This window comes from Eptatretus burgeri, chromosome 6 (genome assembly GCF_056783735.1).
Source record: "Eptatretus burgeri isolate ZD-2024b chromosome 6, Ebu_testis_v1, whole genome shotgun sequence".
NCBI lineage: Eukaryota > Metazoa > Chordata > Myxini > Myxiniformes > Myxinidae > Eptatretus > Eptatretus burgeri.
In genome coordinates this window covers 50,294,555-50,319,779 of record NC_140966.1, presented here as the reverse complement: position 1 = coordinate 50,319,779, position 25,225 = coordinate 50,294,555, and the positions used below count along the sequence as shown (strand labels likewise).

The 25,225-nt window shown below is 45.8% G+C and overlaps 1 protein-coding gene across 1 annotated transcript; it reads right to left on the bottom strand.

Moving 5' to 3' along the window:
* LOC147024754 (growth/differentiation factor 9-like) lies at window positions 1–17,152 on the bottom strand. The gene is made up of 3 exons (XM_085884986.1): window positions 16,712–17,152; window positions 1,416–1,583; window positions 1–1,303 (listed from the first exon to the last, which is right to left on the bottom strand). Exons 1-3 carry the CDS (start codon window positions 16,932–16,934, stop codon window positions 489–491), a joined length of 1,206 nt encoding a protein of 401 aa, XP_085741112.1. The 5' UTR covers window positions 16,935–17,152; the 3' UTR covers window positions 1–488.
* Window positions 17,153–25,225: the final 8,073 nt, after the last annotated feature.

Genomic DNA, 25,225 nt, shown 5'->3' with positions numbered 1-25,225 from the left:
TAAAGAAAAAGGGACAGCTCAGGCTTTCTGCTGATCATTTAAAGTGCCAGTGCAGTACAAATATAAACATTACACAGCATAAGAGTAGATTAATAAATAAGTTTCACCCACCAGACCCCCCCCCCAACCCAAACTTTCAAGTGCAGTAGACAATTTCAATCAATGTTTTCACTGAAATTTTCTAACATCTTCACACTTCAATACCACTCGCACCAATCACACTCCCAACAATATTACCGTTAGACGACTAGAATGTCGTTAGATGACAGCCAAAACTTATTTTCAGTCTTGATACAAAAAGGTTAACAATCTTGTTTGATCCCTCAAAGAGAAATGTCACAATTACAATTTTGATTGTTCGATCTGCACACATTACATTAAAGATTGACAACAGAAGCTGCTACAAAACAGCCAATGGCATATTGGGAAGTGTCAAATGAAAAGTGGACAGAGTGCAAACGACATCACATACCTCCAAAAGCTAGACGTCATCGGCAAGTGCATTCCTGAACAATCATGTTGGCATACTCCTTGTAAGCAATGATTTCATGCTCCTGAGCCAAAACACTCATCGGCCCATAACTTGCTGGCACACAAGTGAGTGGTGGAACACTAGCGCCAACCTGCTCTCGTATCAATGCTTGGATTAAGGAATGAGTTAGGACTCCGAGTTTGGAATAGGCACTACGTGGACAGTCACCACGGCACAAGCCGGCATCATAGTGGTGTGGGGCTATAATCCAGTCATCCCAGCCAAGCTGGGAAAAGGTCACACGAAGAGGGTAGAGCTGACAAGTACCACGCTGGAGAACCCGCGAGGGACGGTAGAAAGCAGCACGCCGTGGACGAGAACTTGCGGAAAATATAGGTTCCATTGCCGGTTGTCGCTGGTAAGCCATCCTATGCCCATCATTGAGGTACAGTAACAGAGAAGGTGGGAACAGCACATCAGCTTGAAGCCGCCGGCCACGGTAACCACCTTTTGCACAGTCAATTTTAACGATAAAGTGAAGGGAAGCAGTTTTCTTTGCCAACTGCATGTCAGACCAGTCCCAGAGCTTTGTCTCCGAGGTAATATCAAGCTCTGCCCATTGTGTTTGAGGCTGACCATGGTAGAAATAGTGAGTTATGCCAATAGAGGTTGTGGATGGAAGCTGAGGTTTGAGCTCACCCACAAACACAAATGTGCAAACGATGGGGGCAGTAGCTGGAGGAATCTCATTGAGGGAATAGACAAGATAGGCCTGAACGAGGTTCTCAGTCTTTGGGATGAATGTCATGTTGAAGGTCAGTCGTTGCTCACCTACAGCATGGGAAACGAGAGAAATGAAATGGGAGCAAAAGCCCCTTACCTCAATAAAAGGCTCATTTAAATTAAACACGAGATCTATACTCAATTTATCCATAAGGCTTACACTGCTTGGAGCAGGTTTCTTGGAAGTCGGCAGGTTTCAAGAGACGAACAGTGTTTGACATTTTGGAAACATCTGTACGAGGGCGGCCATCTTCCCCAGTCGCCTCGTGGTACAATTGCCTCATGTATTGTAGATGATGGTCATTAGGAAAATGGTATGCAGTCTTCCCTAAAAATAAAAAAACACAGAAGGAACAAAAACAGAACACTGTATTGTGGCCATGCTGTTATTACAGTAATAGCCAGTTTACATAAAAGGTACATGGCTGAAGTAAAATTAAAATAGCATGTTCACATTTGCCAAAGAAAGACAAGATAAAACTTAATTTGTTTATGTCATTTAATGACCAAAGAGGATGACAATAACAGGAGGCCAAGGTACAAGGCCTGCCCTCCACTGCAGAAAAATAATGTCAGCCCACCAATCGATCACCTCGTCTGCTCTGTCCCTTGCAAGTAACAAGGTTGAAACCAACACCTGGTCACCATTCTCAAAACCAGGATAGCTGGTAACTTCCATTCTAGACTGCTTAATCCCGTCAGTCTGTCCAATGAAGTTCCTTTGCTGCGCTTAAAATGGCGAGCCTTTGTTAACTCAAGTAATAACTTGGTCAATTCACAATTTTCACTGACCCTCCTGAACTTTGCCACATTTACCCTGAGAATGAGCCTTTCCTGTCTGATTACATGTAAACCCGAGGGTTTTGTTGATTGACTTTGCTCAGAAAAATGTTGATTGACTTTTTTTTTTTGACTTTCCGTCAATAAACCAGGAAATGAAACAGTACAAGTCTGGAGACTGCGACGGTTCACGAGCAATGTACACGGTTCGCCTTTATTATTTTTGACCTTCGAGGGGACGCCACGGGCAAACTGGTGGGAATCGGAAAAAAAAAAAATATACCCATTAGAGATGGGGAATCCCCCGCCATTGAACCAGTCAGCCATCTTGGATCCGGCCACGCCCAAAATCAATAGGGTTCTTCCTTTTCAGGTGGTACATGTGACCCAAATTTCAAATCGATAGGGCGAACAGTTTGAGTTATCGCATTCACAGCTATAAATGTTGATGCCCAGCCAGCCGGACGACCCGGGTGACAATATCCCCCTTCCGCCACGCGCGGGGGATAAAAACGTAAATGATGAAAGTTGTAGTACTCGAAGAGCACTACTTGCATACCAACTTTCATTCGAAACAGTTGAAAACCCTTGGAGCTAGATGCCCAATTTATTGATTTTTTTTGACATTTTCTAAGTTCGTGACCTTGTGACGAAAATGAAAGAGGGGGGAAAAAAAAATTAAATAAATAAATAAATAAAAACGAGCTCCGTGGGGTGCCATTGGACTAACCAAATACCGAAACCCCCGCCAGATTCGACAAAACCCCGAGAAGATGTAACTTGAAACTGGCTACCCCCTAAAAACAAGTTTTTTTTGGGCGTGGCTCTACCCATAACGGGCGCAACACGTCCATTCTCCGGAAAACAACTAGATCACGATACAAACCTCACACCCAAATTTTATCAAGATCGGATCAAAACCCAGAGCTATGCTTGGGACAGAGAGACAGACAGAGACAGAGACCCATAACGAATGTAGTGGTCACTTACTGACTCGTGAACCAAAAATACCAGAAAAAAAAAGAAAGAATTCATGTATAATCCTGCATCCCCAAATTTATAACATTTCAATTATGCTGTCTCGTATGCTGACAATACATCACATCAACCTTAGAGATGTTTTTCCTACATCAACCAACAGTCTTTACATTGAGACCAAAACCATTTGATTTGCTGTTCAAGTAATGTCAATGCAATGACTAAAAATATACATAATGAAATAAATAAACTTGCATAAAACAAAAAGACTGAACAAAGCAAACAAAATCAGCCACCCTGCCTTCAGGACCAAACAAATGCAGGAAAAAAGCAAAGGAAGATAAACCTCATGAGGAAATGAGACTAAAAAAGAAAAGAAAAAAAAGCTTACCTTTGTTAAAGGGAGAAGCACTGTTAAATTATTTCAAAATGAAAAAAAACAAAAATCACAAAACAATGGCCAAAGATGCAGAAAAGGTTTGTACAATGCTCAAAAGGCGAAAGACGCACTTAAGACCACGTGATATTACGTTGGAAGAAAATTCATAAAATCAAAAAAAAAAAAAAATCATGTGAAGGAAAAGAAACATCCGTCAAAGAAATCGAATCCCTGATGAGATTTGAAAGATCGTAAAATAAACACGAAGTTGAGAAAATAAACTCATGAAGTACGCGACAAAACATGGTGAAAGCACAAAGAAGCCATCTCAAAACAACTCGAATACTTCACAAATGACTCGTTCCACTCAAGGTTCATCTCTGGGGGAATGTTCGAGTCATGTGAAAATGACGTATGGTACAACGCAAAATACAGCCGCAAGTCCGTTGGACCCAAGCCATGCGGTCGAGGGGTACAGCGTTTTTATTAAATGTAAATTATTGCCTTGAAAACTGAACTGAAAAGAATAAAATAAACACCACACTACAGTAATGTGGTAAACAAAACATTAAAAAAAAAATCTAACTCGAGGGACACATGGCAGGGCATGCAAATAGAAATAAAATTGTAGCACAAAAAATTAATAAATAAATACATTTTAAAAAATAAAACAAATTTTTTTTTTCATTTTTTTAAGGCCAGGTCCATTGGACCCTGACTATGCATGCTCGGGTTAAATAATACTCAGCCCCAACCCCCTCCGGGTTGCCTTGTCCCATCTATGTATCCCCACTTGTGCTGCGTGAGCGTTTGTCTCTACTCTCCATTGACTATCAATAACCCTCTGTCATTCAGGTCTTCCATGATCCACGAGCTGTTCAGCACTGCAATATCAACCTAGAACAGCACTTTGTAGAGCACATACCTCCACCTGGCTGAACAGTTTAAATCTTGTATCCCACAGATAGGTCAGATCTGGACCTGAACCAGAATTTAAAATCAGCTTGTTCCAGTCACACATCAGTTTTGGCCCCAATCTCTCAATGGTGAAGAAGCACTTGTAAAATTAAGGTCACAGATTCAGATCTTCAACAAAATCGAATAAATTGTCACACATCCACCAATGCACAACTTTGATTTATCCTGCTCACAGACAAACCACCTCCATCCACCTTCGGTGGCAGAGGTACAGTTCCTTTACAAAGTATTCACACCTCGGGACTTGTCACATTTTGTTGCGTTACAGCCTGAATTCAAAATTGATCAAATTTAATTTTGTCACCAATCTACACAAAATACCCCGTAATGACAAAGTGAAAACATGATTTGGGAAATCCACACTAATTAAAAAATGAAAATTCGAGTCAATTTGAGCGAGTCCATGGGTCGAATACTTCACCGCGACCCTCTCCCCTAGTCTGTCAAACCAACTTTAACATTCCCTTCAATCTCTTCAAGACGGCGACATCACCACCTCAGGATCACCCCCACCCATCCAAGACATTAATCTTTTCTACCCCCCCCCCCCACCAACACAGCCTGTTAAACTACTACCCATTTCCCCACCACCAACCCTAAAAACAAAGTTTTCCCCTCCTGAGAGAGTTTGCTCCTACCTCAATCTTGTCCACCCCTCAATCTTAGCGTTCCACCCCCTCCCTTCTGCTGTTCCTTTTGTCCTGTTATAGCCCGATCCATTGTTTTAGTTCCATGACTACAAAATTTGCAGCAATACTATTCCTGAAGCATCTTTCAAATTTCTCTGCTCTGTTTAGACTTGTCATTTGGTTTCCAAAATACCAGCTGTCACTCACAACCCCTTTAACACCATCTGATGGGTACCTCATGTCCAACACTAGCGGGCTTCATTGGTCCTCACAGCCTTGTAGCATACCTACCTGCCGTACTGCTGAAGCATTGGCTTGCCTTTCACCAAGCCCAGATACGTTTGGCCCAGGATTATACGTTAGTTATTATTACCGATATTACGAGAATCAATACATGCTTTGTGAAAAAGATTTCGTTTTTATCGATTTTGTAATTAGAATGCCTCAACATGGCATATGCATTTCAATGATGGAAATTCTTCCAGATTCTTTGTAGTTAATTACCCTAATCAACCCAGGAGATCATGATCATTTTGGTACAACACGCCACATCAGAAAGGTGCAGTGGCACTGGCACGCACGCACTTGTAGTAGATTTACACTGGATGATTGAGTCAGGTCTGACAATCACAGCAACTTCATATCTGAAATGCTTTGATTTTTTTTTCAGCAACCTGGAATGGACTTCTTGCTCATCGATTTGTGGATTACTTCAATATTTACCCCAAAATTATTACAACCTCCCAGACTCAGAACAGACACTCATCATGCCACCAAGTCTGGCAATTCAACAGCCGATCAGTTTTTCTCCACAAATCGAACTCGAGAGTTCAGAGAACACAATACCCTGCAGAGTTCAGGTATACAAATACTTCAATTTTAAAATAATTTCAAATATAGTAAAAATAATAATAAAAAAAAAGAATAAATCCAGAAGTGTAGCACGATGAATCAGTCTTGTACACCACGCCATAAAACATGGCCAAGTACTGCAAACAGGAGGTTCTTATCAGTATGAAGGAGATTTGTTTTCTACAAAATCCAATTATATAATTCAATTTAAATAAAGGTTAAAAATCCATTCCGGGTTTTACGCACTGCATAACATCACCCGATCCAACACATTACATTCGTTTTTCAAAGCAGTGTCCTGGACTGATTTTCATGAAAAAAAAAAGTGTCTGGACCGATTTACAATTTTGATCGTCAGACAAGCAGACAGCAATGAGGTATTTAAAAAAATAAAATTTCACTTCTCTGCACATGTGCGACCAGGACGGATTAAGAGCCAAAGTACTGTGAAACAAACTAGTTTCACATTCATGTTCAAAATATAACATTCAATTTTAATAAATTGTTCCTCGATCATAAACCAAAGACAGGTGGACAGACATGAACCAATTGCTTAGCTCCGCTTCACGCACGTGGGGAAATTAAAGACATAGGCTCGGTTGCATGAAGTTCCCTTGATCATCCTAAAAGTTACACAGATTCATGAGCGAGGGATTTCCTTCAGGGCTGTCACAAAAACAGCCCTTTGGTAATTCCCAGGTAAGGATTTCCTTTAAATTGAGGAAATTCTTTAAGAACCATTGCTATGCTCGGCAACCAATTGAAAGAGGAAGAAGTGTCCAAAAGCAGGATTGTGGAAAAGCAATCCACAAACTGGCTTCAGGTCAGGTCAGGCATGGGAGCATGCACCAGAGCAGCACAACATTGCATATACTCCAAGGCCTCTGTTTGGCCATCCCCAGGCAGATGCCTGGTCAACCCCAATATCCTCGAGATGCTGATCAACCTGCTGCAACCAAGGCATGTGGACGGCCCATTGACCTCCACTCACAAGGTTCCCTTGCTGACAGAATCTGGTGAGCAGGATCAGCATCAGGAAAACGAGCCACATGTCCATACAGCCGCAGCTGATGTCACGGACTATACAGGTAACAAATCTCATTTAAGTCTCAGCAACCGCTCAGACAGTCGAACCAGCGATAGCCAAGGATTCTCCAAAGAGACAAAGTACCAAAGAAATAAAGTCTACATCTGAGATTCCTGGTCAGAGTCAAAGTCTCACATCCGTAGCGAAAGACTGGAAGCACCAAGGACCAGAAGACTGACTTTCGGCAAGAACACCCCACCCTTCTCTACAACAGGATTAACGAGTCATGGACCTAGTTACAAGCCATGTTCAATGTATCACGTGTGCAGATGACTTTTTTCCTGGGATCATCATTGGTAGCAATTGACGTGGCATATAAATAACCTGAACACGAAGTAATAAATGCTCGCACCATAGAAATACCACCACACAAGCAGCTCGTTCTGATGCAGGTGCTGCAGGTGCAGCTGAGCACCCCGACGTCGGTCCAGAAATCACATGTTAAATAATAAAAATTGGCATTTTCTTCGATGGATCTTGCATTGATAAAGATGTTCACGCAGGTATGATGAGCTGAATAGCCTCCACTGTGTCTGATTTCCTTGTACAAATACCATGGGATTGTCAGCTCGATGGAGTATATAAATCTCAAACTTGTGGCAATGACAACTGGGGGAGGGGAGGGGGGTCAAAGATCATTAGTATATTGTTATATCTTCATACACATTTTCGATAAGGGAATCATAAACTCAAAGGTTGGTGTTTAAGGACAGGGGAGTGCTCCCTTGAGTTTAATATTTCAAAATGCAACAATCCTCAAATGTCCGAAAGGGGAAATTTAAAATATTTCAGTAAACCCTCAAATGTTTAAATAGGCTTTCTGCAATTGGATCATATTCCTCAATTCAACGTGAATGCAGGAAAAATATGGAATTACGTTTGACGTAATTTATCATGCATAATTTTACTGTCAATATAAAGCATACATGTATATTCACATCAAGGATAAACCTGGGAAAATGCTGATAAAGCAGGCAAAGAGTAGGGGAAAGAACAGGGCAGGAAAATTTAACAAAGTTGGGAGGGAGAGGTCAGTTTTTGCCGATTTAATATAGATTGGATTTTGCAATTTCATTTCCTAAATGTCTTATACAATGCCGAGCAAACTTCAGTGCAACATTTTATTAGTACTGAAGAACTGAGGGGACTGTGCAAGAGAGAGACAGACAGAGACAGGACAGACAGACAGACAGACAGGACCAAGATGGAAAGGGAACAGTACAGATACCTTGTCATTGAGAAGCCCTGTCAATGCAATAAAACATTCAACTTTAAAATATACGCACATATGATGTGGAATAATTAAGTTTAGCTTGCCATGGTTCAAATTCAAAAATATATTGTTCTCAGGCCAAAGACTGCAAAAGAAAGATGCTTTAATTTTAAAAAGGTCAAGTGCAACCAGCATCAGCACCAAGTTTCACTTCTCTGCACATGTGCGACCAGGACGGATTAAGAGCCAAAGTACTGTGATTGTCAACGGTAATTTCAATTGGCCAAGAACATTACACAAATGACCAGGATACCCAACAGACAGGAGTTTCCAGTTCCAAAACTACTGAAGGCAAGGTTGATGCATTTTGTATTTTCTGGTTATTTAGCCAGCTGCATATACCCCAACATGAGGGGGGTGAGGGGGGGGGATAAATACATGAAAAGAAAAGAAAAAAATAAAGATAAAATGAACTTTTTTTTTTCTCTCTATAAACCAACTTAATTTTAACTCAGTAACAAACTGCATCGTATACAGATTCCTCGTCAAATAGCTTCAAGTACACTCAAAACCAACATAAAACATGAAAAAAAAATCTGACCTTTAGCAAACTCATTTCAAAATGCCAGACCATGTTAATCAATTACATGCCTGACTTTGCTTCCTGATACAAAATCAATCACCTGGTTAAGGGCAATTGAAATTTCCCAGCAAATTGTGCAAGCAGCGACATTACAAATACATGTGGATCCTTTCAAAAGGAAATTACTTGCCATTCCCCAATCTACAACCCTTAAACTCTGCGATTGGAACAATTTCCATACTTTCAAGTCCCTTTTTCCCCATGCAGCCTCAGGTGAAGATTTGATACAGCACCTATGCTGGGAATCCTCAATAATTGGTTATTTTGAGGGGTTAAATCAAATTGGCAATTTTAAAGAAAACAAAAAAAAGTTTACAAAACAACCCATTCCTGAAATGACCTACCGATGCGGTAGTACCGATTGACAGGGTCCGAGAGTGCACAGCTATTTAATGACGTACTTTGTCACCACTTATAAACAATGCCACCCACATGTTCACCAGTGGTGACAAGTTTGTATGGCAGAGATATAGAACTTCAACTACTCCCCACTGGAACACATTTGCTAGATGCAATAAAAGATTACACGCCAAAACAGCATACCAGACATTGCATAATGCAAAAAAACAAACGAGACCATCTACACAATTTGCCATGCCTGGTTTGAATGGTGCAATGAGTTGGCAAGAACTTGCAACCAAATACTGCAACTCAAACACTGCTGGGGGGGGGGGGAGGTGGGGAGAGTTGGACAGGTACCAGATTATGTGCCTTGGCAGAAGAATTGGAAGTCAGTGAAAGCATATCATTTGTTCCCACAAGGAAGGACCTCACATGACTCATGGAATGATGCTATAGGAGGAAATTTAGTCAAGATCAGCACGAGATCAGCGTCCATGTGACACTGCAGCCAGCTTGAAGTGATCAATTATATTTTCTTGGTCTACTACAAAATAAACAAAGAAAAATACATCATGCAGAATCCATAAAATAAAAATTTGACCTCAATAATTGGTGGTTGAATTCAATGACCAAATATGCAAATCCTCTTCAAATTGAGTCAATTGAATGAAAATTGATTTTAGAAACCTCACCTTCGTTGTTGACCTTGGGTCTATGTTGACCTTAAAGTTGGCTACTTGAATTCAGTGACCTGAAATATAAATACTCTTCAAATTTCTAGTCAATCGGATAAAAATTGAGGATTTGAGAAATTTAACATTTGGCCTATGTTGACCTTTTGACCTCAAAAGTAGGCTTCTTGCTTCTGCCAAACTCTGTCATGTTGTGAAGTGTCGTGAGGATCAGTTTTAAATTGTGACCTGCAGGCAAATGACAACAAAATGAACCGACCAACACTTGAAAAATCTTCGATTTTGCAAGTCATAAAAAACACCTTCAACTGCAAAAGATGAGGCACATTTTTGGGACCTCGAGTTACTTTGTGGAATCTATACAATGTGGCGAGTGAAGTACAGTACAGACACACACACACAATGAAGTGAAGGGTGGTCAGGTATGCAGTCAGAACGTGACCTTTCACTACATCCTGAAAATATGGTCGAGCAGGGAATTATGAAGATTTCCTTCCCACGAGGGCACATAGTGGTTCACCCAATACTTGTACCAGAGATTAACCGCAATCAGGCTCTATTCCAATGTGCCATGACTTTCCAAAATGGATAAGATTAAATAAACAATAAATCATACCAACACACAGGCTGTCTGACCACGGTCGTTGCTTATCCAATATTGGAAGGGTGACTACAAGGGGCACATAACGGAGGTTGTAGAGACTTCAATTTGCACCCCCCCCCCCCGTTCCACCTGAGACAAGCACTGAGTGAAGGTGTAAAAAAAAAAATAGCACACCATGGGCACACCTACTGGAAGTTAAAATTATGATAAACTAGTCAATCAATTCCATCCAGCGTATGATTACAGTACCTTTGTAAACCACCACTACTGTTGCTTAAGACAGAGAAATTTAGAGGAAACCCGATGTCCGTGAAGCACTCCATTCTTATCGTATCCCTCAGACTCATGGACAGGATCTGCCTTGACATGTTAGGCCTCTGATATTAACTCCAGTCTTTATGCCTGAATGATGCATTATTACCCATCTGATTTTTCGAGTTACACGATTACATGTGGACTGCATATGGATCAGATACAACTTGCATCTTTGGGCCTGAGAGATTTCTCCTGGCATGACCAAGTGAAACATGACATATTGCACCCCCCCCCCCTCCAACACCATTATGACCCAATTGTTCCCTTTATTTGATGCACAACCCCATTGCTAATGGTCACTAGCAGTTTAATATTTACCTGAGAAATTTGGAGAAAATTTACAGGTATACATGTACACCGACACATGGGTGGTATATCAGCCAATTGTCACTGGTCTAGTGACAGAAAAGCTACCAGAAAAAAAAAAAAAAAAAATAAAAACACAAATCAAGTCAATTCCACACTAATAACTAGAGCACATACCTCTGTCAGGCTGATGGATTTACGTTTCGTATCCCACCGATAGGGTGGATCTGGATCCAGACCTGAACTAAAAATCGAATGAGCTCGTTACCTAACCAACTCATCCATCCAGTTTCATCACAAGTCATTCACAAATTTATGAAGCAGCATGCTACATATTGTATTTTTTTTGGGTTCCATCTCAATGGCAAAGAATCACGAAAACTCTAAAATTCTCATATCCATATAGTCACCAAAAATGAATCAATTATTTTCACACACACCCAACCTCTCCACAACTGATGTATCCTGTCCACAGGCAGACATGAAAACAACCTCCGTCTACCTTGAGTGGCAGAGGTAATGTTAACATTGCTACAAAACATTAATGATCTTACTTCAATGGAGCAAATGTGGATGTCACCAAAACTCTAAAAATTGTCATGTGGTAGAAATAGCACCACCTTTGGTGGTAACCGGGATTACAAATCATATTCTGTCATGACATGTAATCGATAATATTTATTTCAAGTGACAAATTATAAAGTGCATTCCCAAGAGCGTTCCGCAGCACATTGCCCACTGAAGGTGGGCCGAGAAGGATACTCCCACACGGAAGACGGGTGTGTCCACTAGGAAAACATCGGCGAAACTAGTGTGAAAATGTACAAGGCGAAGAGGACTTTATATAAACGGATCTCAGCTGTGCACATGTCATTTTACCATTCCAATTATTTCAGGCATTGCACATGAGGCCAAAAGATTAAATACATCCTGATATTAAATTACCCTTTATAGGGGGTGTGGGGGATGGAAAGTGAAACCTACATCCACAAGTTATGTGCTTCACAGATTCAATTCAACCAACAGCACAACTTGAAGTGAGACCATTTATGTGGCTGAAAAATAAAAATAAAAAACCAGTTACAATCATTTAATAAACAGTCAACATCATTGATCAGAAAGTCAGTTATGATCGTCTTGACAAGCTGAGGGCACATTTAGACAAATTCAGAATTGAAAACGAGGAAACAAATTAAATGGAAAAATAAATACATAAATTTTTTTTATATCAGCGACTTGGCAAAACAGAACGAAGTAGTGGTTGAATTCCATGAGGTGATATTCAAACGCTCTTCGAATATCAAGTCAATCAGATTAAAATTGGCAATTTCAGAAACTTGGCCTATGTTGACCTCAAAAATAATGGTTGAATTCAGTGACCTGATGTGCAAATACTCTTCAAATTTGAAGTCAGATGAAAATTGAGGATTATAGAAATTTGAGAAAAGTTGACCTTTTGACCTCAAATAAATAAGATTCTGTCAGACAACCAGCTCAACCAATTGGTGAAGTTTCATGCAGGTGATTAAAAGGTGTGCAGATAAAAAGACGTCATGCAGAGCACGATACTTGCAAATTCCCCCCCACCCCCCTCTCTAAAGGTTGCCATGGAGACACCAAATTGTCCATTTTATCAAGATTAAAATTGACAATCTCAATCAAAGCTCAGGTCAATCAGATGAAAATTGATGATTTTTCAGATTTTAGAAGTTTGACCTCGAGTTGACCTTTGATTTAAAAAAAAAAAAAAATTTCCAAATCGAGTGATGCAATAGGCAAATGTTCAAATTTCAGGTCAATCAGATATAAAAAAATGAAAATAAAAAGATTTTTTAGAAATAAGAGCTCAAAATCAATAGGCTTCCCAGTTGAAACTACCTCTACAACCTGGTAGAGTGCCATGACGATCGGTTTAGAACCGAGACCTGTTGGGGATCGACAGACACAGACTAAAATACTTAAAAACAAAAGCGATCAACATAATCAAAATAAATAAATAAAATTCCCAAGTAATAAAAAAACGAGAAATTTGAATGTTGAATCTCAAGAAAGAGAGAGAGAGTTGTTTGGATTAGAATAGCAAACTGCAATACAAGGATATCTTATCTAGAGTGGGTGGAACATACCGTAGTACACATTCCTTTGTGGCAGACAGGACGTTTTGTGACATCAATGTCAATGTACAAGCATGAGCTGCTGTCCACAAATTAGCAATTACTGTACAAACGCAGCTCGTGCTTCCCAAGTTATGGTTTTAACCAAACCTCAGATATCCAAAGTCACATCAAGATTGTGCATAATACAATTATATATATATATATATATATATATATATATATATATATATATATATATATATATATATATGTATATATATATATATATATATATATATATATATATATATATCAGGATACAGGTAAGGGAGAGTTAAAGATATAATAATCAATAAAATTAAGATTTCAGGAGATCAAGGGGGAGGGAGGGAATGCAGGGAGAAATGAAAGTCCAGGTAATTAAATTGCAGCAGAGTTTTGTTTTTTTTTTGGAGGTGGGGGGGGGTGAAGAAGAAATAAAAATAAATACATCCCACACCTACACATTAGTGGACACCTGGATGGATAGAGTTGAAAACAGCTACTTGTATGTGTCTGTAAAGGCTGCAAGTGGTTGAAAATAAAATACATTTTAAAGATCGGGGGGCGAGTGGTTCTGGGTGGTGGGGGTGGGGTGGGTGAGTGGTTCTGGGTGGTGGTGGGGGGTGAGTGGTTCTGGGTGGTGGTGGGGGGTGAGTGGTTCTGGGTGGTGGTGGGGGGTGAGTGGTTCTGGGTGGTGGTGGGGGGTGAGTGGTTCTGGGTGGTGGTGGGGGGTGAGTGGTTCTGGGTGGTGGTGGGGGGGTGAGTGGTTCTGGGTGGTGGTGGGGGGTGAGCGGTTCTGGGTGGTGGTGGGGGGTGAGCGGTTCTGGGTGGTGGTGGGGGTGAGCGGTTCTGGGTGGTGGTGGGGGTGAGCGGTTCTGGGTGGTGGTGGGGGGTGAGCGGTTCTGGGTGGTGGTGGGGGGTGAGCGGTTCTGGGTGGTGGTGGGGGGTGAGCGGTTCTGGGTGGTGGTGGGGGGTGAGCGGTTCTGGGTGGTGGTGGGGGTGAGCGGTTCTGGGTGGTGGTGGGGGGTGAGCGGTTCTGGGTGGTGGTGGGGGGTGAGCGGTTCTGGGTGGTGGTGGGGGGTGAGCGGTTCTGGGTGGTGGTGGGGGTGAGCGGTTCTGGGTGGTGGTGGGGGGTGAGCGGTTCTGGGTGGTGGTGGGGGGTGAGCGGTTCTGGGTGGTGGTGGGGGGGTGAGCGGTTCTGGGTGGTGGTGGGGGGTGAGCGGTTCTGGGTGGTGGTGGGGGGTGAGCGGTTCTGGGTGGTGGTGGGGGGTGAGCGGTTCTGGGTGGTGGTGGGGGGTGAGCGGTTCTGGGTGGTGGTGGGGGGTGAGCGGTTCTGGGTGGTGGTGGGGGGTGAGCGGTTCTGGGTGGTGGTGGGGGGTGAGCGGTTCTGGGTGGTGGTGGGGGGTGAGCGGTTCTGGGTGGTGGTGGGGGGTGAGCGGTTCTGGGTGGTGGTGGGGGGTGAGCGGTTCTGGGTGGTGGTGGGGGGTGAGCGGTTCTGGGTGGTGGTGGGGGGGTGAGCGGTTCTGGGTGGTGGTGGGGGGTGAGCGGTTCTGGGTGGTGGTGGGGGGGTGAGCGGTTCTGGGTGGTGGTGGGGGGTGAGCGGTTCTGGGTGGTGGTGGGGGTGAGCGGTTCTGGGTGGTGGTGGGGGGTGAGCGGTTCTGGGTGGTGGTGGGGGGTGAGCGGTTCTGGGTGGTGGTGGGGGGTGAGCGGTTCTGGGTGGTGGTGGGGGGTGAGCGGTTCTGGGTGGTGGTGGGGGTGAGCGGTTCTGGGTGGTGGTGGGGGGTGAGCGGTTCTGGGTGGTGGTGGGGGGTGAGCGGTTCTGGGTGGTGGTGGGGGGTGAGCGGTTCTGGGTGGTGGTGGGGGGTGAGCGGTTCTGGGTGGTGGTGGGGGGTGAGCGGTTCTGGGTGGTGGTGGGGGGTGAGCGGTTCTGGGTGGTGGTGGGGGGGTGAGCGGTTCTGGGTGGTGGTGGGGGGTGAGCGGTTCTGGGTGGTGGTGGGGGGTGAGCGGTTCTGGGTGGTGGTGGGGGGTGAGCGGTTCTGGGTGGTGGTGGGGGTGAGCGGTTCTGGGTGGTGGTGGGGGGTGAGCGGTTCTGGGTGGTGGTGGGGGTGAGCGGTTCTGGGTGGTGGTGGGGGGTGAGCGGTTCTGGGTGGTGGTGGGGGGTGAGCGGTTCTGGGTGGTGGTGGGGGGGTGAGCGGTTCTGGGTGGTGGTGGGGGGTGAGCGGTTCTGGGTGGTGGTGGGGGGTGAGCGGTTCTGGGTGGTGGTGGGGGGTGAGCGGTTCTGGGTGGTGGTGGGGGGTGAGCGGTTCTGGGTGGTGGTGGGGGGTGAGCGGTTCTGGGTGGTGGTGGGGGGGTGAGCGGTTCTGGGTGGTGGTGGGGGGTGAGCGGTTCTGGGTGGTGGTGGGGGGTGAGCGGTTCTGGGTGGTGGTGGGGGGTGAGCGGTTCTGGGTGGTGGTGGGGGGGTGAGCGGTTCTGGGTGGTGGTGGGGGGTGAGCGGTTCTGGGTGGTGGTGGGGGGGTGAGCGGTTCTGGGTGGTGGTGGGGGGTGAGCGGTTCTGGGTGGTGGTGGGGGGTGAGCGGTTCTGGGTGGTGGTGGTGGGGGTGAGCGGTTCTGGGTGGTGGTGGGGGGTGAGCGGTTCTGGGTGGTGGTGGGGGGTGAGCGGTTCTGGGTGGTGGTGGGGGTGAGCGGTTCTGGGTGGTGGTGGGGGGTGAGCGGTTCTGGGTGGTGGTGGGGGGTGAGCGGTTCTGGGTGGTGGTGGGGGGGTGAGCGGTTCTGGGTGGTGGTGGGGGGTGAGTGGTTCTGGGTGGTGGTGGGGGGGTGAGTGGTTCTGGGTGGTGGTGGGGGGGTGAGTGGTTCTGGGTGGTGGTGGGGGGTGAGTGGTTCTGGGTGGTGGTGGGGGGTGAGTGGTTCTGGGTGGTGGTGGGGGGTGAGTGGTTCTGGGTGGTGGTGGGGGGTGAGTGGTTCTGGGTGGTGGTGGGGGGTGAGTGGTTCTGGGTGGTGGTGGGGGGGTGAGTGGTTCTGGGTGGTGGTGGGGGGTGAGTGGTTCTGGGTGGTGGTGGGGGGTGAGTGGTTCTGGGTGGTGGTGGGGGGGTGAGTGGTTCTGGGTGGTGGGGGGGGTGAGTGGTTCTGGGTGGTGGGGGGGGTGAGTGGTTCTGGGTGGTGGGGGGGGTGGGTTCTCTGTGCAGACATTATAGAGTCACGTGACTTGGTGGAAGAGGGTATTGCAAGTCATAACGGAACACACCATCGACTCGTGGAGGTATTAACCGGTCGGTAAGGGAGAGGTAGTTGATAATGACAAACCCTCAAAGAATAGTATGAATAGTCAAAAGGATCACCACGTTGCATTTACTAAAGGTAATCTGACATTGCAGGTACATCCGTGCACACCAGTGACAACCCAAGAGAGAAACCGCATCAATCACCAGGCAACCGAGAATCATTCAATTCAACCTGGAGCCTCATTGTGTAAACGAGGTCACATTTAAAATGGATCCTTCACAGGTAGACAGACCATCCTCACCGAGCCGCTGCTTGCCCGACAGGTAACGTTCCAACGAGTTGAACAATGGGAGCGCAGGTGCCAACTCGTCCAGAAAACGGTCTTCCCGATAAACTCGAACCTTCGAACCATTGGCAGCTTGTGGTTCGGGTCGTTCACGAGAATCCGGGTCTTCAGCGGCGCCGAACACCAGCAGCAGCAACACGAGGGAGCCGCAATCCCGGGTGGCAGGAAGCACCACCATCGAGAGCGTGGAACCCGAGGCGGGTCGCGGTTCGTGATGATTCTGTCGATGAAATAACGGACTGATCGACCTGTGCACCAAGAGCAGGGACCCACCAAACGTACACTGGGTGTAAAGACCGTCCGAGCCTCAACGGACCTTTCCAACCGGCTCGGACAATACTTTAACAACGGAGCAGGTAACACCTAAATGGACACGTCCTCCCACGCTTATCACGACACACGTGCGCCATTCCCGCGCTAATTTAACTCGGTCCGAGTTACCGAGAACCCCATTGGTTCGGTCGTTGTGACGTCGCGCTGATTGGAGCAAAATGTTTTCGTCACGTGTGTTAGCGATGACGTAAGGATCGTAATCCTGTGTGTTGGCGATGACGTAAGAATCGCACTTCTGTGTGTTAGCGATGACGTAAGAATCGCACTTCTGTGTGTTAGCGATGACGTAAGGATCGTAATCCTGTGTGTTAGCGATGACGTAAGGATCGTAATCCTGTGTGTTGGCGATGACGTAAGAATCGCACTTCTGTGTGTTGGCGATGACGTAAGGATCGTAATCCTGTGTGTTAGCGATGACGTAAGAATCGCACTTCTGTGTGTTGGCGATGACGTAAGGATCGTAATCCTGTGTGTTGGCGATGACGTAAGAATCGCACTTCTGTGTGTTGGCGATGACGTAAGGATCGTAATCCTGTGTGTTGGCGATGACGTAAGGATCGTAATCCTGTGTGTTGGCGATGACGTAAGGATCGTAATCCTGTGTGTTAGCGATGACGTAAGGATCGTAATCCTGTGTGTTGGCGATGACGTAAGAATCGCACTTCTGTGTGTTAGCGATGACGTAAGGATCGTCATCCTGTGTGTTAGCGATGACGTAAGGATCGTCATCCTGTGTGTTGCGATGACGTAAGGATCGCACTCCCATCTCCAATCATTTCAATGTTCGTACAAAAGGGGAAAACGTTCTCGTACTGTGAAACTCCGAGCTGTAGTTGCGGTTTTAAAACAAACAAAAAAATTTATGTTGTAAAACATGACGTCATTAATCTGTAACCAAATATGATTTAAAACGAGTTCGAATTACGAACATACCCCGTGGGAGTTCGTTCGGACAACTCTCAGGTGAGCAACGGCACGTGACGGACGACGGGTAGTTCTGAAATTTGGTAACACTCTCATCGCAGCAGAACAAGAAACCGGAACACCTCACAATGGTGAGGCTGCTTTCACATCAGGTGGGCATCGCCCGGCGCATTTAATTATTTAAAAAAATATTTTTTAAGAAAATGGGCCGAAAGGGCCGTTTCTCGGCCCAAAGAGCTGGAATCACACTTTGGGCTCAGTTACTGCCTGGGGAATGGTCTCCAGAATATACCTGTCCAGTTTGGTCTGGTTCCGTTTACAAACAACCGAGAAATAGCATTTTTTAAAAAATGGGCCGAGAGGGCCGTTTGTCATCCAAAGGGCCATAATCTCACTTTGGGCCCAGTTATTGCCTGCAGAGTGACCTCAACAATATACCTGTCCAGTTTGGTCCGGTTTCTTTCACAAATAACCGAGAAATATCAATTTTTTTTTAAAATGCCCCAAAATGGGCCGTTCCTCGGCCCGAAGGGCCGCAATCACACTTTAGGCTCAGGTACTACCTGTGCATATGTGTCTAGTACATGCCTGTCAATTTTCATCGAATTATGTTCACGAATAATGGAGAGATAGACGTTCAAATGAACTGTACACAAGAAAAGAGAGAACGCGAGCGGCGCTTAGACCCCGTGGGGTGGAAGACCCCATGGGGTAAAAATCAAGTATCCGTATCCAAATCTTCACCAAAATCTCATCATTCCATCCTTGTCACACGCTCAACCTGTCCACAAAGATTTGGCTGAATCCGTCCATAACTTTTTGAGATATTCTGCTCAGACAAACAAGGGTGAATACATAACCTCTGTCCACCGTCGGTTGCGGAGGTACCAAGAGCATCAAAAGGAGTACTATGGTGGCACAGATCGTGGCTTTGTTCCTCAAGATATGGTGTTTGCAAAGAACTATGAACAAAGGCATCAATGTCTGTGGGGCACACTGATGAAGCAGACCATACCAGTGTCTGATGAGCCAAACTGATGAGCCAAAATATTATGACCACCTGCCTAATATGCTGTTGGTCCTCCATGTGCCGCCAAAACAGCGCCGACCCGCCGAGGCATGGACTCGACAAGACCCCTGAAGGTGTCCTGTGGTATCTGGCACCAAAACTTTAGCAGCAGATCCTTCAAGTCCTGTAAGTTGTGAGGTGGAGTCGCCGTGGATCGGACTTGTCGGTCCAGCACATCCCACAGATGCTCCATCGGATTGAGATCTGGAGATTTTGGAGGCCAGGGCAACACCGCGAACACGTCATCGTGTTCCTCAAACCATTCCCAAACAATGTGTGCAGTGTGGCAGGGTGCATTATTCTGCTGAAAGAGGCCACTACCATCAGGGAATACCATTGCCACGAAAGGGTGTACCTTGGCTGCAACGATGTTTAGGAAGGTGACACGTGTGAAATTGACGTTCACACGAATGGCCGGACCCAGGGTTTCCCAGCAGAACATTTCCCAGAGCATCACACTCCCTCCACTGGCTTGTCGTCTTCCCACAGTGCATCCTGGTGCCATCACTTCCCCAGGTAAACGGCGCACCCGTACACGGCCATCCACGTGATCGAAAAAAACGGGACTCATCAGACCAGGCGACCTTCTTCCACTGCTCCAAGGTCCAGTTCCGACGCTCACGTGCCCATTGTAGGCACTTTCGACGGTGCACAGGGATCATCATGGGCACTGACCGGTCTGCGACTACGCAGCCCCATACGCAGCAGGGTGTGATACACTGTGGATTGTGACACATTCCTCCTGTGACCACCATTAAAATTTTCTGTGACTTGTGCCACAGTAGACCTTCTGTCGGTTCGGACCAGACAGGATAGCCTTCTTTACCCTCGCGAATCGATGAGCCTCGGGTGCCCAACACCCTGTCACTGGTTTGTGGTTTATCCCTCCTCGGACCACTGTCGGTAGGTACTCACCACTGCTGACCGGGAGCACCCCACAAGTCTTACCGTTTCAGAGATGCTCTGACCCAGTTGGCTGGCCATAACAATTTGGCCCTTGCCAAAGTCGCTCAGGTCTTTACTCCTGCCCATTTCTCCTGCATCCAACACATTAACTTCAAGAACTGACTGTTCACTTGCTGCCTCATATATCCCACCCCTTGACAGGTGCCATTGTAACACGATAATCAGTTATTCACTTCACCTGTCAGTGGTCATAATGTTTTGGCTCATCAGCGTATGTACGCAGGTGAACCAGTATTGGCGTTGATGATCAGTGCCCTCGGAAGAGAGGATCTCTCAGGCCTGTCTGAGTTCTGTTGTCTTGTCTATTCCCACGTCATATTTCATCATCATCAAACTTTGTATTACCAGAGATGTTTTCCCCACTTTTTTCCTGCCATACATTGCACCACCAAGTTTGAGGTTTGATTGGAGCGATCCTTGGGGTTTTATAAATGGTAAAGAACAGTTCATTGAATGCAGTGTGAATTTGGTAAGGTCGGCGATCTTCAAGAGGAGCAAAAGTTCCTGGCCCACCGGGTGATGTCAGTCAGACTCGTGGACACATCACTGGTCCAGCAGGGCTGACAGGATGGTACAGACAACTGTGATCTCGTTTGGGTTCATTTCCTAATCGATAAACTGTTGGATGGGGTTTTCACTTCCAGGGCGTTGCAGAGTGCGGAGTCTTCCAGAGGGATGTTTTAGCTGGGGACCCGTTTGATAGCTCGAGCTGGTCGACGTCAAATATCCCATGCGGTTTTTGTTACCAGCAGTCCAGCATCTAATCCTGGACAAGTTCCAAAAAATCTTTATGGGAAGTACATATGAGGCAGATTTATATATAATGCAACCAGTGACCAAATTCATACAACTATGAATCCAAGTCCACTATTGTGTCACTTGTAATGATAATTTGTTAAAACTACATGTATTGTGTTTTTTATACAGGCGTATTGTCCCCATGAGAGGGCAATTAAAGGTCCAACCACTCCACATCCATGGTGTAAGGCATATATTGGTTACCCTTCTTTATTTGAAGAGGAGAGGAGCCACCCTCCCCCGATTCCAGAAGCTCCCTCCCCTCCTCTCTTTGCACAATTCTGTCAGACCAACTTTCAGAACAAAAATCCCAACAAATCAGAAGTTATCTCTGAAGATGTACTCACTGCTCCTCCCTGACAGCAACGACATTTGGTGAGCATGGTGATCATTATACTTGTCTGTCCTTTTGAGCGACCCTCCAGCAATGCCACCACCGACACCATTCAAACAGCTTGTGCACACCAATCACCAAGCATAGTGAAGCTTGGTGTCAGCTTAATGGATTGCGTGGCTGGCTTGGGATTTTAAAAGTCCTGAGTTTGAGCCCCGCTGACCGCTGAATTAACATCAAGTAGGGTTGACTCAGCTTGTCATCCTTCAGAGGTCAGCAAAATGAGCACCAGTGTACTGGTAGAGGGGCACAGCATCAGTGGCACAGCTGTGCTTCCAAGAATTGCTAGCTCCCTGGCAGCCAAGCTGCCATATGCAAGAACAGAACCAAGTAGTTTCTGGACTGAAATCCATCTCGGTAACCACCGGCTCATGATCTTATTGTTGTGGGGCTGCGTTTCAGTGGCGAGCACGACCGCTAGATGGAGCAGTAGAGTCGGCTCCACCGAACACCCGGAATTTATAGGTCATCAACCCGGATCCGACGGGTCCCTTATCGGACCAAAGATCGCCAATAGGTCGACTGCGTGGGATAGGGTCGATTGCCAATTTCAATTTACCTAAATACCCACGTCGTCCAAACTACCGGGGAAATTCACCCTCGGAGGAGCTCGAGCGGAACGAGCCGTTAGCATGCTCGAACCGTGCATAACCCAAGTGGATGGTTACCAAGGTCCGTTGGTCCAAATGCACAATTTGCCGCTTCCAAATTTCCCAACACGCACCGCGCTAAACCAATAAAGAAAACACAGAAACGAGCTGAAACATTTAACAGGGGATTTATTTATAATGGGGGGGGGAGGGAACACACAAAGAGCAGAGTTATCCGACTATAAGAAATGCAGTCAATGTACAAGCAAAAGCACTTATCCAGTTGCTACTTAAAGACGGGCCCACACACAGACACACAGAAATGGACCCCAATGGTCTTTATTGAAGGCCTCCAGCTCGAGGACAGGTGAGCTAGAGACCAGAGCCTGTGCTTGGACCTGTCCACCTAGTGTGGTCTTCGACGATCCGGCTCGGCGGGACTCGTACCCGCAACACTATGCCGCTCCAAGCACCAGGTACCACGCTCTCCAACCGGCCATGCACCAATCGACCAAGACCAAGGAGAAGATCAGAGGCGACGATGATCCAGCTCGGCGGGACTCGAACCCGCAACACGATGATGACCACCACGACGACAACCATGGCCCTTTTACCGCACGACGACCTCCACCACCTCGATCCTTTTACCACCACGACGACCTCCTTTGACCACAACCACTACCTCGCCTGGCGTTTCTTATATTTCTTTTTCCTGTCCGGGGTGAGAAAATCGCCCTCTGTGGCCATCTCAACCCTCATTGGCCGGCGTGTCGTGGGAAAGCCGCCTTCCATGGCCTGATTGGACAAGGGGCACACCCCTGCCTTCTGGGTGGAGTCCCGGTCTGAGGCGATGGAAATCTCCGCCCACGTACATGGTCGAATGCACGTGGGCGATGGCGTCAGTATGTGAAGTGCAGTGAAGGAGGTTTGTTGTAAACAAATCTCCGCAGTGCACATATGTAATTCCCGTTAGACACAGGTAGGGGACCCTAACTATAAACGCACACTTACCGATATAACTGTTCTATAGGGATCTGCGTGTTGAGTGCAGTCAGCTTCCAAATTCGTAACACTACCCCCTCCCTTTTTTAGACTCGTCCCGAGTCATCAACTTTTCATGTGACCAGCATGTGTAAGCTTTCCCCTCGTACGATTTACCTATGGATCCCTGAGTGTGACATCTTTTCATACATGTCCCAAAAATAAATAACCTAGTGTGCTGCGTAGCTAAACTATCATACTCACTCGGACAACTAAAATAAATTGCCGGCGCTAAGACAGACACACAGGTGGGTTAAACTTATTTACAACCTTAACTAATATTTACACTAACCATGGCCCAGGACCTGTGATCTGTCGTGTCGACGGAATCCTCTGTCGTGCAAAGTCCTTCCTCGGCCCACCTGAACTCCTGACCACAAACAAAGCTTTCGTCCACAGCCTGATGGAGTACTGCTCTCCTCTCTGGGCTGGGGCTCCCACCTCTCACCTTTCCTGGCTTCACGCTGTGGAAATCAAGGCACTTAGAATCGTTGTTATCTCCCGTGGTGAGGCTGTCTTTGGGCCTCTCACTCTCTCACCGCAGGCAGGACGGTGGTCTTTCTGTCTGGTACAGTCTCCTCTCTGGTTTCGCCCCCCCCTCCATTTGGTCTGTCTGAGATATCACCCCCCCAACATTTCCGCAGGGTGCTTTAGGTCCGCCAAACTACCAAAATCATGAATCACTGCTCACCTTCACTCTTTCATTCCTCTTTTTTCCCCACCTTTGGAATAAACTCCCACACTCTCTTCAATCCCACTCTTCCCTCCAGGTCTTCAAAACAGATGTTCACCACCACTCCTCATCTTCCCCCATCCAAAACCATGATCTTTTCTACCCCCGTTAATCCACCCCAAACCCACCTCCTTCAAATTCCCTGCTTTCCTTCCCAAAAGTTCCCTGTCATGTCGGGACCTGAAAGTCCCTGTGGTGTCCATCTTGTTTACCCCGTGTTTCCCGCCCCATCCCTCTCCCTTCCACAAATCTCCTGTCTGTTTTGTCCTTCCCTCTCCTGTCCCTCTCGTCTACTGCCCCACTTGTTGTGCATTGTGTGTTAGCTCTCATAAGAGTCTCAACAATGTATACAAAAAAAAACAAAAATGCAACAGCACATCACCCAAAGAACACCATCACTACTTGAAGCATGGTGGTTGGCACCATCATGTGATGTAGATGTTTCTCATCAGCAGTGACTGGGACACTTGTAAGGATAGAAGGGAAAATGGATGGAGCAAAATACAGAAAAATCTTACATTAGAGGAAAACCTGCTGCCATCTGGAAGAAAACTGAAATTGGGACAGAAGTTCACCTTTCTGCATGACAACGACCCAAAGCACACAGCCAAAGCTACACTAGAGCGGCTAAGGAACAAAAATATAAATGTCCTTGAGTGGCCCAGTCAGAGCCCTGACCTAAATCCAATCGAAACATCTGTGGCATGACTTGAAGATTGCTGTCCATCAACGCTCCCCACGCAACTTCACTGAGCTTGAACAGTTTTATTCAGAAGAATGGGCAAATATTGCCCAATCAAGGTGTGAAAAGTTGTTAGAGACTTATCCTAACAGACTCACAGCTGTAATTACTGTCAAAGGTGCTTCCACCAAGTATTAACTCAGGGGCGGGTGAACACTTATCCAACCAAGATATGCTCATTTTGTATTTTTAATGAATTTTCCGAAATTGATGAATTTGTTTTTCACTTTGAAGTTGTGGGTTACGATGTGAAAATATAGATGGGAAAAGTCTGATTTAATGCAATTTAATTCCAGGCTACAAGTCAACAAAAGGAGAAAAATTCGAAAGGGGTGTGGAAGAAAAAATAATTATATTAATGTACTCTCAATTGCAATTGTTGCTGGTGCTTTATAAATTTAATTTTTATGCTATAAGTCGAATTGGCTGTCAGTTATGCTTCCCTTTATCCAAGAGTCTTTTGACCTAAATGTTGATAAAAGGAATGTCTTGCTATGGAACAAAGTGACCTGGTTGAGAACACCAACTTTTGCCATGATTATATCATTCTCTTTCCACCTCGTGGACACGTATTGCAGTTGGAGTTCTTTTTGCCTAATGCTCATCAGCCCCCTCCACTCCCACAAAAGCATATAAATGCCAGGAAATGTAATCTTAGCTTAGTGCAAATCATTGTAGATGGATACCATGTTAATAAAGGTTCTCTGATGTAATGTACTCTCGTAGTTGACAGCGTTTTATTTTGAGTAACAGGATTTTCATCGAGTCGGTTAACAGCAAAATTCCACAACAGTGGTTATGGACTTTCTATAAGCACTGTATATGGAAGCTAAGGCAAATGAGGCCACTTGCCTCAGTATTTCTTTGCCACATCCACAT